The 15503-nt window shown below is 39.5% G+C and overlaps 2 protein-coding genes across 8 annotated transcripts in view; one reads left to right on the top strand and one right to left on the bottom strand.

The window, feature by feature from the left end:
- ARHGAP15 (Rho GTPase activating protein 15) overlaps positions 1-4343 on the top strand; it is a 322985-nt gene extending 318642 nt beyond the window's left edge. Inside the window, exon 15 of the mRNA XM_058839510.1 lies at positions 3060-4343. Within this exon, the coding sequence (XP_058695493.1) occupies positions 3060-3243 (184 nt within the window). The 3' untranslated portion in view covers positions 3244-4343. The remainder of the gene's footprint in view (positions 1-3059) is intronic.
- The window catches only part of GTDC1 (glycosyltransferase like domain containing 1), a 303268-nt gene that overhangs the window by 38142 nt on the left and 249623 nt on the right, over positions 1-15503 (bottom strand). The window contains exon 12 of one of the 7 annotated variants that reach the window (XM_058839519.1): positions 3246-3749. The exons of the other annotated variants lie outside the window; for them this stretch is intronic. Coding sequence (XP_058695502.1) covers positions 3738-3749 — 12 coding nt within the window. The 3' untranslated portion in view covers positions 3246-3737. Of the gene's footprint in view, positions 1-3245; positions 3750-15503 lie in introns of those variants that run through there. 7 annotated transcript variants of the gene reach the window in all.

Genomic DNA, 15503 nt, shown 5'->3' with positions numbered 1-15503 from the left:
TTGGCAACAGCCAAAGCATAAATTCCAAGTATTTTTCCTTATATATCTGCCATTGACACTACAGCCCTGCTATCAGACACTTCTGCTGTTTTAATTCATCATTAATTTCATTACTATTAATAATGAGAACTATATTTTCTGAATTTCTCCTGACTTGTGATTTTAAGGACTGACATTCTCAAAACTCGGTTATTTTGGAGAAAGAAAGAAATAATCTAGTGCAGCATAGCACCCAACAATTTCTTGATATAGTGCCAACAACCGTGGCACCGGATTATAGATTGTTTCTAAAATAACCTTAAATTGATGGATCATTGCTCCTTTCATTTGGGCTTGACAAAAAGTACCTCTGGCATTTCCTTTCACTCTTTATGTTGAAAATGGTGTGTCACTCTTTCTGTTCTTTTTCTTGCCAAAAAAAGAATTCTTGCCCATTTTTTCAATATTTTCTCTTTTAACAACTCAATTTCACCTAGTAGCTATAGCAATAGCATTGTGTGCATACTATATTTTGATTTGCTTTGACTTCTTCTTTTGTGGAGAGATGATAAAAATATCAGTTATAGAATTTCTTTGGTAAATGTTTGTAATCCAAAAAAACACGAAGTCCAAAACTTCTAATTATTCTTTTCAGGGTGGATTGAAGTCTTTCCTTCTATTTATTCAGTAGCTGTGCTTTACTGCAAATTATTTAACTGTTCAGACTTTCCATGTTTCCAGGTTCTCTTGGTTTATGGGGTTTTTTTGTTATTATAGCGAAAACAAGTGAAACTACATGAATATATCAAGGATTTTCAGGATATTTTCTCAGTACAGTACTGTTTATTCTAGCATTATGCTGAGGGAACCCAAATTTACAGAAATGCTCTTAATGCCACGTTACACATTGATGAACCACAGCCAGTTCCCTTCCATCATCAACTCACACCGCTCACAGCCTCCACTGCCTCGTGCCATAGCCCCACCTTCTGATTGCTGGGAAATTCTGTCATGCCTGGACTTTGCCAGGATGCCACGAGAAGGATGGAATCTCCAGGATAAACCAGGGGAATTATTCTCTTTCAGAAAGATGGCAAGCAAAAGCAGAGGGGTTGGCCATGCATCTTCCTTTCTCTGTGTCCCCATCAGGAAGATGGGATCTCAACACCTTGCTCCAGATTTTACAGACAAAGGAAGGCAGTCCCCCCCAGTCCCTTCAGTAAACTGAGCTTTGCTGCCACATTTCTTCACCCTGATTCTGCTCATCCACGGTCCACTGCCTCCATCTCCCTGCAAGGAGCTTCTCCTCCAGCTCCATCAATGCTGCCCGTTATCAACACCCTCCTGTCTCAAGACCATGGCTGATGCTGCTAAATTGATTATTTCTAGAGCTACCCAAGACAAAGCTGATGAACTTGACCCCACACATGCATCTCTACTCATGCTGATGTCATTTCCAAATATTTTATGAAGTTTCCAACCTTTACCACAGAACAAGCTCAATAGAAACCAAGTTTCTCTCCTGGAGAGGTCCCCAAGCTTGCTGTAGATGCCTCTGCATAAGTGGCATTAAGCAAAACAATCTCATCACCTCTGTAACATTTTTAATTGTGGTAAAGATGTGTGACATCCATCAGAAGCCCACGCAGTCGCTTGGCAACAAAACTTCTAACTTTTGAGACTTTATGAACTCCTAAGAGAAGAGATGATACATTAATATTACCACAGAGGAAAGATAATTAATTTTTAAAAAAATTAATGAAGATGCTATATTTTAAGAAACTAATAGTTAAGCCAATCTGATTAGTGCCATATGGAGAGTGTTTTGTGCAATGGACACCACGGTTACTAGCATGAGGCAGAACGAAGTAATTCTTCCTATTTATATATGGGAAAAAAACCCATGAGTGTTGATGCTCCAGCAATGTGGTAAACGACAAGATTGGCACAAATCCACAAGAGATGCTTTTTGCTGTGTGACCCACCCACTAAAATGAAAGAAACACTCTTTTAAGTGCCTGGAGCCATTAGGTCTCACAAAGTTTCTTTCCCTTATAGTGTGGCTTGCTGTAAGTTCAGCAACAGGTACGGGAAAACAGAGACAGCTGTGATGGCTTTTAAAATGGCTTTCTGGGTTTTAAAAAGGTAAATGAGTGACAATGGCAGAGGAGGGGGAAAAGCAGAACTTGGCTTCAACAATCCACTTGGAATACTTAAGTTAAAACTAGCAGGTTAAGGAGGCATCCATCAATTCAAACATTTACATAATAAAGCTGCATTTAGTTTGCATTCCTTGGTGGAGCTGTGCAATTTATTTATAAAATATGTATCTTCATTTACTAGTCTTTCCAACCCTAGGATACATAATATATTCTGGAGAGTTGAGGGAAATGGATTTCTACTTAGTCTGTACTCACCACCGCAGAGATTTATGCCAAACTTCCTACCTAAACTCAATCCATTAAACCTGTACTGTTCTTAGACCAGACTTCTCCATCCTTAATGCCCTTTCCACAGGAATATTAAGTCTCAATACAGACACAAGATCAACTTTTAATAATAATAGTCCTTCTCTTGTAATTTTGTAGGTAATAAAGATATCAAAGGTTATAATCCTTACCATTATTTTCTAAGTCATCTCATTAAGGTATGTGGTCTCTGTGTCTTTCAAGAAACTTTGTGTCAGGATAAGGTATGCAAAAGTCTTTAGTTACATAAATTTCACAATCCATTTCAGACCATACTCACTTTATTGGATTTAAATTAGCAGAAGGAATGTGTTTCATATGAGCTCTGTATTAAGGGGCTTTTTTTTGGTTTTCACAACTCTTTCAGTGCTGGAGACCATGTTAAGGGAAGCAGGGAATCTTCTCCCTGGCACTACAAAAACCCTCCTTTCCTTGTTTGTCACACTGGCAGAAATTTCTCTTGCCTCCCTGTTTTCCTTCTTTTTGATAAGTTAATCAAACAAACACCCCTATCAGGAGAAGCAGTTAAAAAGTGCCTCTATGTGCTTCAAGAGCAACAGTGACTCCTCTGACACCCTTCTTTTTTAACCAGTTCTTTCCTTTTGTCAACAGGATAGCAGCCAAGGAATCCGTGAATCTTATGTCAACACAAAGCTTAGGAATTGTGTTTGGACCAACACTCCTTAGACCTGAAAAGGAGACAGGGAACATGGCAGTCCACATGCTGTACCAAAATCAGATAGTTGAACTTATGCTGAGCGAGTACAGCAAGATCTTCGGCTCGGAGGAAGACTGACAGACAGGGCCTGTTATTGAAAACGTTCACATCTGTCTTGATGTCTAATATTTTTACATTTCTGTAAACATATTTCTGAAATATTTCTTTTTCTTTCAAGTGACAGATGCCTCATTTTGTGCAAACTTAATGATGATTTTGTGTCTAATTTTCAAACATTGGAATAAAAAATATTGTCAACATTTGCCTATATGTATTCTGCATTAACCCTTTGAGAGTTTCATTATGCTAGCACTCCAAGTGTCACTTTTTCTGCAAGCTGAGCATACAGCATATGGCCCTAGACCATAGAAAATGCTGTTTACCAACATATGCAATGGCACAGAAAGACAGATAATAATTGAGGAGGTTTGTGGAAAACGGATTAAAGTATGTATATTAAAAGCAATTAATTAAAGCAGAGATACGAGATCATTCATAGCTAATCTGGGTATAATTTACCTTTCTCTTTGATATACGTTGAAAATTAAAGACATGATGGATAATCAATTTGTCTACCCCAAGAGCTGGAAAAAAAAAATTGCATTTAATGCTTTTAAACAAATAAAATAAACAAACACAAACAAAATGAGAATGTCACTATTTGCATAACAGTGCCTAAAAGAAATTAAAAATGGAATTGGAACTTTGGCATTTTTACTTAAATGCAGTACATGAAATGAAGACATTGCATGACTGCTCATTTTAATGTAACATCCATTTTGATTCTTCATCACACTGTACATCTGCCCGCTTTCCCCAGCTATCTCATGTTCTGTAGCATTTGTATTGTGCTCCTGAGGATGCTTTATTGGTGAACTACATTAAATTCATCTAGAAAGAACTTTAAAAAAAAGCCTTTTCATATGCCCTTAGGATTACTTGGCTAGACTTGAATCAATTTATGCATTTGATGGTTAGTTTCAGTTGTCATGGATAAACAAAAGGGTAACTGTCTAGAATATATCAAATATTGTTTCATTTTGAAATGTATGTTTCCAGCTATACACATCTCCTACCCTGTTTTGTAAAAGTATTCTGCTGATAAAATGTAGACTTATGTTTGACAGCTTTTTAATCAAGTTCAAAGAGAATAAATAAAACTAATCCAGTGTGGTAAAGAGTCTGTCTGGTTATCGATTTGTTCATAAAATGAAAAATAAACCATGTAAATAAGATGTGTGAAACACAGATCCAGAAGCAAATATTTAAAGCAATTAAAGACCCCAAAACATAGGATTAATGCATAGGTCTGCTGTGCATGAGAGATATGTCTTCAATATCACCTCTGCAGATCATGGGCTGCTTCAGTTTTTATTCAGCACTGTTGAGCAAAATTCCATGGTATTCAGGAAAGGTCACTCCTTGGAGCAGTCATTTATGGGAACAAATACGTAATGAGGCCTGATGGTTAACTAAGACCGGGTTCTTTCATCAGGTACTAAAAACCGACCCTGCCATATTTTTTCTGACTTCTCACACGTCTAAAAAATCCAGCAAAACAGAGGGGTAGTGGCCAGTAATTAAAATAAAAAACACAAAACCAAACAAAATCTCCCTCGTATCACAAACATCCACCTCAGTAACTTCTGAACAAAACTATAATGTACTGGAGAACCCAAATTCACTTTATGTTCAAGAAAATATTTTTCATGTTAATGTCAAGCCATGAATACTTAAACAGTGATGCTTTTCAGCATCATCATCTATAGACTCCTTTAATAGCAACAAACCAGGCACTGTTTATAGCCTGTGGAAATGACTGGAAGAAAGATAGTCAGAAGTTCAGTCTATTCCTTAATAAAGACCATTCACATTATGGCCCCACGGGTGCTCACAATCATGCTATTGAAGTAATTTCTGCTATTACTGGAAATGAAAAGTTCACTTGTTACTTGGAGCCTGTTGCACTCAGAAGAAAAGATTCTTAATTAATTAATTAATCTTCTTTCTTCAGAGCATGGAGACTCCTCTCGTCCTGTTTTTATAAGACAAGGCTTATGAAATGCACCGTATCTCTCTTAAGATCAACTGCTTTAAAGGGGAAAAAAAAATCCAGGAAACTTTTGGACACACGATCCTTTCTTTGGGTTTGAAGGGTTCCTTACATGAACACTACAAAAGTGCTGACTGCTCTGCTAAATGCTCTGTAAAATTGCAGCCTGGCCGTGGGCAGACAATCTGGGGGGACACAAGTGGCTCTCACCAGAGGAGTGTATAAATCCAGGGCCTGCAGCAGATGCCTTTCCTTTCTCATCCCGACAACACAAAGGAATGGCCATGCCTTGCTACCAAGCTGCTTCCTTCCCCAAGAGACCAATTCTTCCTGTCCCTCTTAATACATACATTAATTTAATGGGAAAAATTACTGACTCAACCATTAGTCAAAGAGCCAACCCTTCAGCCCCTGCCATCAGCAGCAACCAGAAGGATAAAGGAGGGTAAAAGTGAAGAAAAGGGGAAAAAATAAATAAATAAATAAATAAATAAATAAATAAATAAATAAATAAAATTATATAATTATAATATAATAATAAATAATTAAAATATTAATAAAATATTTTTAATTTTTTCAAATTATATTTTATAAACTATAATTTAATATAATAATATTGCATTAATACAATTACTTATGTATAATTATATATTAATATAATTATTAATATATTCTTTAAATGTATTTAATTATAAATCTATTTTATAAAAATAAAAATTAATATACATTTTAAAATAAATGAAAAAAAATAAAAAATATAAATCAATAAAAGTAAATTCTCAAACCTTATCTGCAGCAGAGTTTCTTTTTCCTCTTGCTCAGGCAGTTTGCTCATTATTAACCAAGGCCACAGCTCAGGACTCTGACAGTCCATAAACATTTCTGGACATGAACATTTCTAAACCCCAAAAGTGTCCAAATTTTGCAATTCACCGAGCTCGTATCACCACCACATTGCTCTTCCAATTGTTACTTATTAGAATATTCACTATCACTTGGTAGGAGTTTTGCTCAAACTCTGCTAAAATTTTAGCAAGTCAAAATTAGACTTGCAGAAGACCTTTCTTTTTCAGGAAAAAGGAGCCAGCATCAGTTTGAGAAGGGCCACAGATATTTTGAGCAAGGAGCTATTAATGGTAAATGATCAGAAAAGATGAAGGCTGAGGATGCAGGAGAGACAAATATGTCCAAGGATCACTGTTTATCCGCATCTTCTCTCTGTGAAGAGCATCTTCTACTCAAACTCGTTTGAGAAGCATGAGCACAAATCTGGGATTGATTAAGGAGATATCAGAAATAAACCTCTAATGGAACCAAAAAAGGGCATTTCCAGCTACAATATTTTATTATTAAATTAAAGATAAAACATCAATGTATGAATTGTAAGCTTCAGAGAGAAATATTTTCGGTGTTTAACTCAAGAAATTCCACTGCAAAGCAGGATTTCTGAACAAATTATGAGACACACTGACTTGCTGAGCTACAGCTGAAAGAGGAGGCATAAACTCCCCTGAACAAATATTTATTCCTATTTTTATTTACATACATACAGATATATCTATTTTGCAAGCAGCATACATTTTAACAGTTATTTAATTCTCTGCCAGAGCAGTGCAGGTAACACTCAGCATTTTTTTTCAAGCACCCCATGCTGCAACAGAGCCTCAGGCTGCCATTCAGCCCAAGGCACTCAAGAAGTTCAGCTAATCAGTTTCCACGTAGGATACAGAGCTTGGGTAGAGTTGGGAAGAAAGCTGGGAAGGAAGTTGGGCCCACAATCACCAGTGTAATCAGGCAGTGTGTACAGGTTTTACATGGCTAATTCTCAGAAGAGGCTGGCAGAAGAGCCTCGGGGAACACACATATTATCACGGCACAGCAGGTTCCCCTGCACGGCGTTCCTGCTGCAGAAAGGAAACATGGAACACAGGGAAGCTGAGCATAATCAGGGGCACGGGTCTCAATCACAAGTCCTGGGGCTTGTAGGATGCAAAAACAGAGCCCAAGGCAAGTGTTTTCCAGAACATAGGAGCCTTTCCTAGCACCCACTTTGGATTAAAAACAACCTTTCCCTTGAGATCAAGGGACAAACAAGTGGCCTGTGCAGGTCAAGCTGTACCCAAACCCTTCTCTTCAAGAAATGCTTCAGGATGCTAAAGCAACAATCTCATCTTTGTTCCAATTCACCACGGTTATCACAGAAAAAAATGTCCTCTGCCATCACTGCAGGCTATTGTTACACTCCACAACCTCATACTTCCAAACATACCTGAAATACTGTGAGAATTAATGTGCATTTTTACTTAGTCTTGTTGCAAAGATGTGTTTCATGCTGGGTGGAGAACATCTATCTAGATAGATAGAGCCCTCACTACCATTTTTCACACAAAACATGCATTGGTGTTTAAAATAAAAATGAATTCAAGACTCAGGACATGACAGTTGGGGATGCACATAAATGTACAGGAAACTGAGACACAGAGACAAGTGTGAAAAGAGACCTTTCCATTTTAGTGCTCACTTTATTTTTATGCAGACCTTTTTTATTTTTGTTTTTTGTTTTTTTTTTAAATCATGGAATGGTTTGAGTTGGAAATGTTCTCAAAAATCATTTCATTCCAATCCCCTGCCATGGACAGGGACACCTTCTTCCACTATCTGAGGTTGTTCTATGCCCCATCCAACCTGGCCTTGAACACTTCCAGGAATGTGGAGTCCACAGACACTCTGGGCAAACTGTGCCAGGACCTCATCACCCTCACAGACATTTTATGTCCTACACCCTGAATTCACCTGTAATAATCAAGTGTTTGGGGTTTTGCAGGCACCCAACCCTGCAACCCAAGGGCAGGGTAACCTCAGAGGGAATAGAACAGAAAGAAATTTGTATTCCAAACTCTTGGCCATCGTAAAGTTTTCTTTCTATAATTTACTCTTAAATGCTCAGAAATAATTCAGAGGTGCTGGAATTAATCCACTATCTCCCAGAAAAACAGGCTGTCCACACCTCCAAAATACCTGGGGTGACCCCTTACACATTCAGTAGGAGTCTTTGTCAACAGGTTTAAGAGGGACCATAAAACACTGCAAGTTCAGATGGAGTGCTAATTAGTTATCCACTCTGTCAAAATGAAGTTTTTGTGCTCATCTCTTACCCATAAGTTTTTTTTGGCCACATTTCTGGTGGACAAAGGGAACAACCACCTCTCCACCAGTGATTTCTATACTGTCTCAAAGCTCAGAAGCTTTCAAAGAAGCAGCTCAGAAGCTTTTAGATAATTTTTTAGGTTGCAATTTTGGGTAGGTGGTGGTGTGGCCTCTGGTCTTAAAATTAAAGTGACCATACTGAAAGTGGTTTGACCAGTCCATTGCTCAGGCTCCAGCCTGCCCACTGCAGTAAAAAAAAGTAGAAAAAGTCCAGTGTTATGTCAAGCTTTCCCACAGGGGATGTTTCTTTTCAGCCCCAGGCAGTAAATGGTTTTAAATAAATGGCTGAACACCCTGTATACATTTCTATCTTTATGTAGTTTCTGTCACTTATTATCCATTTTTAATCCTGCTAGGCTCTTTGTCTTAATGGTATCTGATGAATTTCCCAGGTTAATTATGCACCATGTAAGAAAATATTTTACTTGTATCACTTTTAAATTCATTAGCTTTTAGTACCATTGTATAGCACTCTGCTTGCTCTTGATTTATGGGAAAGGCTAAATAGGATCATCTGACTGACCTCTCCTGGCAATTCACTCTCCTATATACCACTAACACATCACCTCTCATTTGTCTCTTAATCAATTTAACCTTCCCTCAAATGGAAGATCTGCCACACCTCTTATAACTTGCTGTGTCTTTCACTGGATGCTCTGTGTATCTATTCTGCCTCTTAGAACAAAGCTCTTAAGCATCCAAGGGGGAAGGTTCCTTAATATTTTCATTATTGAACTCTTCACAGCCCTTAAAAGAATCAAGCTGCTTGTTTGTATCTGATTTCTGCTCTGCACTGAAGAACTGAACTGTCCTTATTGCCTGGACCAGGTTCACAAGGGAATTTGAGGAATTAAATGCTATTTTTGTCTATATAGAGAATGTGCCAGTACTGCTGTTTTCTCCCTTGTGGCTACTTCACCTTGCAGCTCTCCAAATTTCCATCAGCAGCTTCAGCCACAAAACCCTGGCTTTCTGGTACCTGCCTGAACCACTCTTATCTTGGTTCCTGGGCCCCTTGCAGTCCTTTACCCACAGGACACGAGCAGTGACTGCTCCTGCCCTTTGTTGCAAATTTAAAACACCAGCTCAGGGACGTGGACTTGGAATCTACTGCAAGGCAGGATCCTGCACAGTCAGCTCCCCCAGCACAGCTGCGGTGTGAGGCTGCATCCCCACACACTGATGGTGATGCACATGGGTGATGCTGTGCAGACTCTTGTTTTTCAGCTGGAAACCCACATTTTCACAGAATCACAGATTCCACCACCCCCAGAGCACCCAGTGCTGCAGGAACTTAGAGCTGGGGATCACCTTGCTCCATAGGACACCGAGTTCAGACAAAGCAACACAATAACATCGGTTTTTCCACATTTATGGAGCGTTGTTGGTCGGAAAACAAATCAAATTCCCTCTTGTGCTTATGATGTGCTTTACCTCAAATGTGAGAACTGAAAAATAAGGCAACTACCTTAAACAAACACACCCTAAGATGAAAAATACGAGCACCTTCCTGAGACCTCTAGTACTATTCTTTTTCACGTTGTGTCTCTTTGAAGTGCACATAGCCAAAAACATTGGCAGTGCTTTCCCTCTGATGCTGCAGTTTTTGAGAGTATTATGCATATTGCAGATGCGGTTTTCTTGCACTAGATTGAAAAAAAGAAATAATCTTATTAAAAATGTAAAAGGATTTCAGGGTTCTGTGCATACTCAGAGAAAAGAGAGATGTCAACAATAAACATGCCATCTGAACAATACGGAAGGACCTCTGTCCCACGGGCATAATAGATGTTTTATTAATAACTTGCTTTTATATATTTTTCTCATTTCCCAAAACGGGGGGGGAAATTAAAAAAAAAAAAAAAAGAAAAAAAAAAAGAAATGGTTTTCAAAATCAAAACATTTCCTTGACTGGACAATTCAACACCCTCCCTGAAACACAAGAGGATGAATTGAGACCTGGTGCATTTTCTGGGTCTGTGTTCTCCTGTCCTGGCTGTGTCTCTTACATCAGAGCACTGATGGCATGGGGAAAAAGCCCTCCAGGTTCCCCAGAGTTTATCATGGAGTACATCAGCTCCAGCTAATAGGTTGAAAAGGTGGGTCTTTTAAGAGGCTTTGGCAGACTCAGCAAAAGCTGAAAAAGATGTTACTCCATGTCTGAGACTGCTGGACACCGTGTAAGAAAGGAGACAGAGGACAGGAGCCACTTTTTTCACATTCTGGAAGAAACAGAACAACTCTGACACAGCAAATTAATATTTTTCCTGATTTTAGTCAGCCTTGTTTTGTCAAGTAGATGCCTCAGGAATGGATAAAAGAGACAAATTAGTCAAATGAATCTCCTCTATGTACCTTCAACACGAGTGTGTCCAGACCCTCAGGTTTGGCCCACTTCAGATGATTAGGTCCAGGGAATGGTCATCCTCCAGAGGCATTTTGCCCTCTTTATTTACTCTCTTTACCATGATATATTTTTCCCCCACACAGAGCCTGTGTTTCAGATAATTGAGACCTCTTTGGAAATGCTGTTCCTACAGTACAGGCCCTCAGTAAACCAGTTTCTCATCCCAAATGGCTTTCATAAGGCTAGGCAAATATGGCAGGGGGAAAGAGAGACATGGGATGAATTAAGGCATGGAGTGTTGGAACAATATGATCCTTAAGATCATTCCAACCCAAAACATCCTATGATTCTATTCTATGAAGGGAAAGAGCACCTAGAGTAATCTTCCTCTTCCATTTTCTGCCAACGTACACTACCTGGCCTATTATAGAACAACAGTTACATTTTGTTTTTTGGATAGCCTACCTGTAAAAATAGATGGAAAATATTATGGAAATAGATGTTGCTAGAGAAATCTGTGATGTTCTTAGAGGCTGAGAAAGAGGAGTGCTCCACCTCGGAAGTAATGCCATTTATCCCTAAGATCATCAGTAGGTGTTCGTTATGAGAACATTGCTTTGGAGGAAGTAGTGATGAGAGGTGAACCTTGAGATCCATGGCCAAAGGGTCTACAGGCTCTTCTCTGGCAGTAAAAAACCTTTCCAGTATGAAGAAGTTTCTATTTACTCACATAAGGTTTTAATTGCTTTATACCCCAAATAGTTTCTACACAGATTAGATTTTACCCTGTGAAGGCCAAAACCTTTTTTAATTATTTTCTTACCTGTATGGCTGGGGATTCATTCATAGAAGAATTGGAACATTTGACCCCAAACATGCCCAAGTGCAGAAGGAATCTGTCACTTGTGTACCAGCTTGGATGCCTTTTTCTGCCTTATTCAAGTGCACTTTGCAAGGCTGCAGGGGTCACAAGCTGTGCTTCTTGCCTTTCCTATGGACACTCTCCAGTGAAAGAAACCAGGAAAACTCACTGGATAGAAAGGAAAAAGCTGTCTAATTAAGAAGCAAGTGTACATCTGTCTCAGGCCACTTGCCAAGCATAATGTGGTGGGGAGGCAAATCGTTGTGCTGTTGGAAACTGCTCCCTTTGGACTGGCTGACTCCAGAAGTGCAGGGGACAGACACCTCTCAGCCAAGTTCAGGACTTTCTGTGCCCACCTAATGGTGAGGAAGTTGTGGGATTTGTCAAAAGTTCATCTGAACACAAACATGCCAGAGGTTCCTGGAGTTTGGACAGCTCTGAATGCAACTCTGATTTACTTATTCAAAGCTACACCTTGCATTTCTCTGAAATCAGAGGTACAACATGGACAGTAGCAGATGTTTCTCACAATTATCTCCAGGAACCTGCGGCCAGACTGTGACAAAACGAGCCCAGATGTGGCCGGTGTCACCAGGTGGTGGGAGGTAAAGGAGCATGGGAGGACTCTCAAAATGGATAGACAGTTTGGCAGGAAAAAGCTGGATCACTTGGGAAATTTGGAGCATTGCAAATATTCTGATACCCTCCAAAGAGACTGTACTTATGGGAAGAAGTCTCCTGAAAACCTTAGACTGGAGCTTGATGAAAAAGCTATTCCTGCTCTTGAAGCTCATGCTATGTTGTTACTATAGCCAGAATTCCATCTGTCCCTACAATGATTTCTGGAATTAATAAGAGATGAGAGAGAAAGGGGGGTAGCCAGACACCCTGTGAACAAAGAGACCCCTCAGCACCATCCTGCCACCGCAGATGATGCAGGTGACATCAGCATCCATGATCTGAATGAGGATAACGATTTTGGTAAGTGCATCATTTTTCAACCTTGGTCCATCTTCTAGGAAAAAAAAAACAAAACCCAGTCACTGTGGTACTGATTTCCCTTTCACAGTCACTGTTTAGCCAGTAAGGTCCTGAGGTGGCTTTTACCATCCTTCTGGTCTGAGGAGCACATAGAGAGACTGACACAGAGCATAGACCAGATGTCAAAATCCTTTTTAACTCTTTTTCTCTCCTCTTCATCAACCAAACCTGCAAATACTTCAAGTGTTGTCTCATGTTAGGTTAGATATTGGGAAGGAATTCTTCCCTGTGAGGGTGGTGAGGTCCTGGCACAGGGTGCCCAGAGAAGCTGTGGCTGCCCCTGGATCCCTGGAAGTGTCCAAGGCCAGGTTGGATATGGATTGGAGCAGCCTGAGATAGTGGGAGTTGTCCCTGCCCATGGAAAGGGGGTGGAACAAGACAAGCTTCAAGATCCTTTCCACCCCAAACCATTCTGTGATCCTATGATTCTGCAGAATGCGTGTGAAAGAGATCCAAGCTCACACAGAAACATCTTTGCTTAACATCCACCCCGTTGATGACTGTAACTTAATTACCGTGCATACTGTACCGGTGACAGTAAATATTAGTGCTGTGTGCTACAGAACAAATATCCCGTGATGAAAAATTCAAACGGTATCGAGCTTTTCATTAGTGCAGTAATGGCTTTCTCACACATTTAGCTCATTTTTAACTCGACCTGCTAGGGGAAGGAAATGACATACTTTCTGTTGAATAAGACAGCGCCGAGATTATATGAAGGTGCATTTTTATGGGTAAAGAAACGTATGCCACATTAATCTATTTTTATGCCTTGCAGTACGTGCTGATGAGTCATTTGAATGCCAAGTTTCATTAGTAAATTGGGAGTGATATAGGCAGCTCTGTGCTAAAATAAAAATGTATATTTCATTTAAGAATGCAAAAAATTTCAGCAGTGCTGAAAAATGTCTTAGAACACTAGGTAGGATCATAGGATGTAAGGATTAAACCTTAGAACCCTGTTTATAAAGACAATTTTGTGTCCATATAATGCACATTAGTAATACAATCTGCCCACTATTGTGTTGTTCTATCATTTCTCTATGGACCATATTAGTCAGTGTCCTGTTAACATCCATTTTATCATACTGTCATAATATTATATTGAAATGAGATCTGGCACTTTTGGGGTCCCGTGCAAGATGAAAAAATGGGTCTCCAGCAGTCTTCCTCTTAGATATAATTGAAAAAGAGGCAGGCATGAGGGCATGCTGTGATTCACGCTGCCAGAGAGTGATCTGGAATCATTCAGATGATGAGTACATAGAGAATGCCGTGCACAGAAAGATGGCAATTTGCTGTACTAATGTTTTGAAAATGAAAATTTCTAGCTGTTTTGCAGAGGAGCTTAGTAGGAAAGGCAGAAGAAAAAAAATAAAAATCTTTTCTACTTAAGTCAGATTATTTCTGTTGTTTTTGGAAAGGCTGCACAAAGAAATGTGTTTTCTGGAGAGTGGCGTAAAGCGCAAGTGAACATTGTTTTATTGACCAAAATAAGTATAAAATACAGGAAATGGAAGGAAAACAGCAAATGAGAAAAATTCTCTCCCCTTCCTCGAGGAGTAGTTTTACAGAGGGATCCAGGGGCACCTTTCAGACTCCTGAAACCAAATCTTGGATCCCCACTGTGGCCACTTAGCCATAGGGATGGACACCCACAAACACCCAGTACTTCAAGCCCATAAGCCTATATTTCTGCCATCAAGCCCAATTTCCAACAGCCAAGCTGCCTGACAAGCCCCAGCAGGAATGAAAACAATGCTTCTCCCTCTTTCCAAACAGATCATAACTAATGATACCAATGTCCTATTCCTCTGGTGCTTCCACTGAGCTTTAATACTTACAAATAAATCAAACCAGCACTTCCAACCTTTGTTTAGTATCTATGCTGTCAGTACTGATGCACAGTCAGTATTAAAATTTTATTTTATTTTCCTTCTTGTCCTTTGCTTTGACTAGCTTTGTTCTTGATATCATCATTTGGTATTAAATGAAGAAAATGTAGTATTAAATTATGTCCCTTTCTTCAGGATTTTGTTGTTAAAGACTGCCAAGCTCATGCAGCTGGCCTGTCCCCAAGAGAGTGACCCAGCCACCTGACCCGAGTCCTCTTCAAGGAATTGAACCAATCTCCTGTAAAAATCCTGCTCTGTCTTTGGGACATCAGGGATGCACTGGGAGTCCTGCAGAGAAAGCACAGAGGACCACAGGGCTTGGCTCAACCTTTCAACGTCCAGGGGAACATTTCCTCATCAAATGCATGAAAAATAATCCACGTTAGTGAATATTCTTTTCAGAAATCATTCTGTACAGTAACAACACCTCTATCTGCATGTTGGAGCAGACAGGATCAATTCCAGTGCTGTTCAGCAGGATTTAAAGCTCTTTTAAAATATAGTACAATTTCTTCCCTCCATTTTAAGTTCCTCTCGCCACCCCTCACCATTCCATGCCTTTGTTGGTGACATTTTTAAATCATCATTCCTTGTACTCCTTAATGGATCTGGTTTTACCATTGCTATTTAAATTTTTTATAAGTCTCTGTACACTGAAACAGTCGAAGTGTGATCTTTCCAGCAGGAAGGAGGAGACTCTTTTGCTTGGGAGGAAAATATGTGCTTTGCAGGGCTCTGAGTGACCCAAAAAAATAGATGGTTCCTGGGAAAACACTGTTAAGCACCAAGATGGGCAATTTACTACACGTGCAAGTCCAGGTGAACAGGGAATCTTCAAGAAACTCCCATTGAGCAGAAATCGGGACCATTTTTATAGCTTTCAGTTTCGAGGTCACAGTCACCCGGACTGGAAACTCAAAAATGACTTCAAAA

Source organism: Poecile atricapillus, chromosome 5, assembly GCF_030490865.1.
Source record: "Poecile atricapillus isolate bPoeAtr1 chromosome 5, bPoeAtr1.hap1, whole genome shotgun sequence".
Classification (NCBI taxonomy): Eukaryota; Metazoa; Chordata; class Aves; order Passeriformes; family Paridae; genus Poecile; species Poecile atricapillus.
Note: the sequence above shows the minus strand (reverse complement) of the source record. Positions and strands in the feature narration are given on the sequence as shown.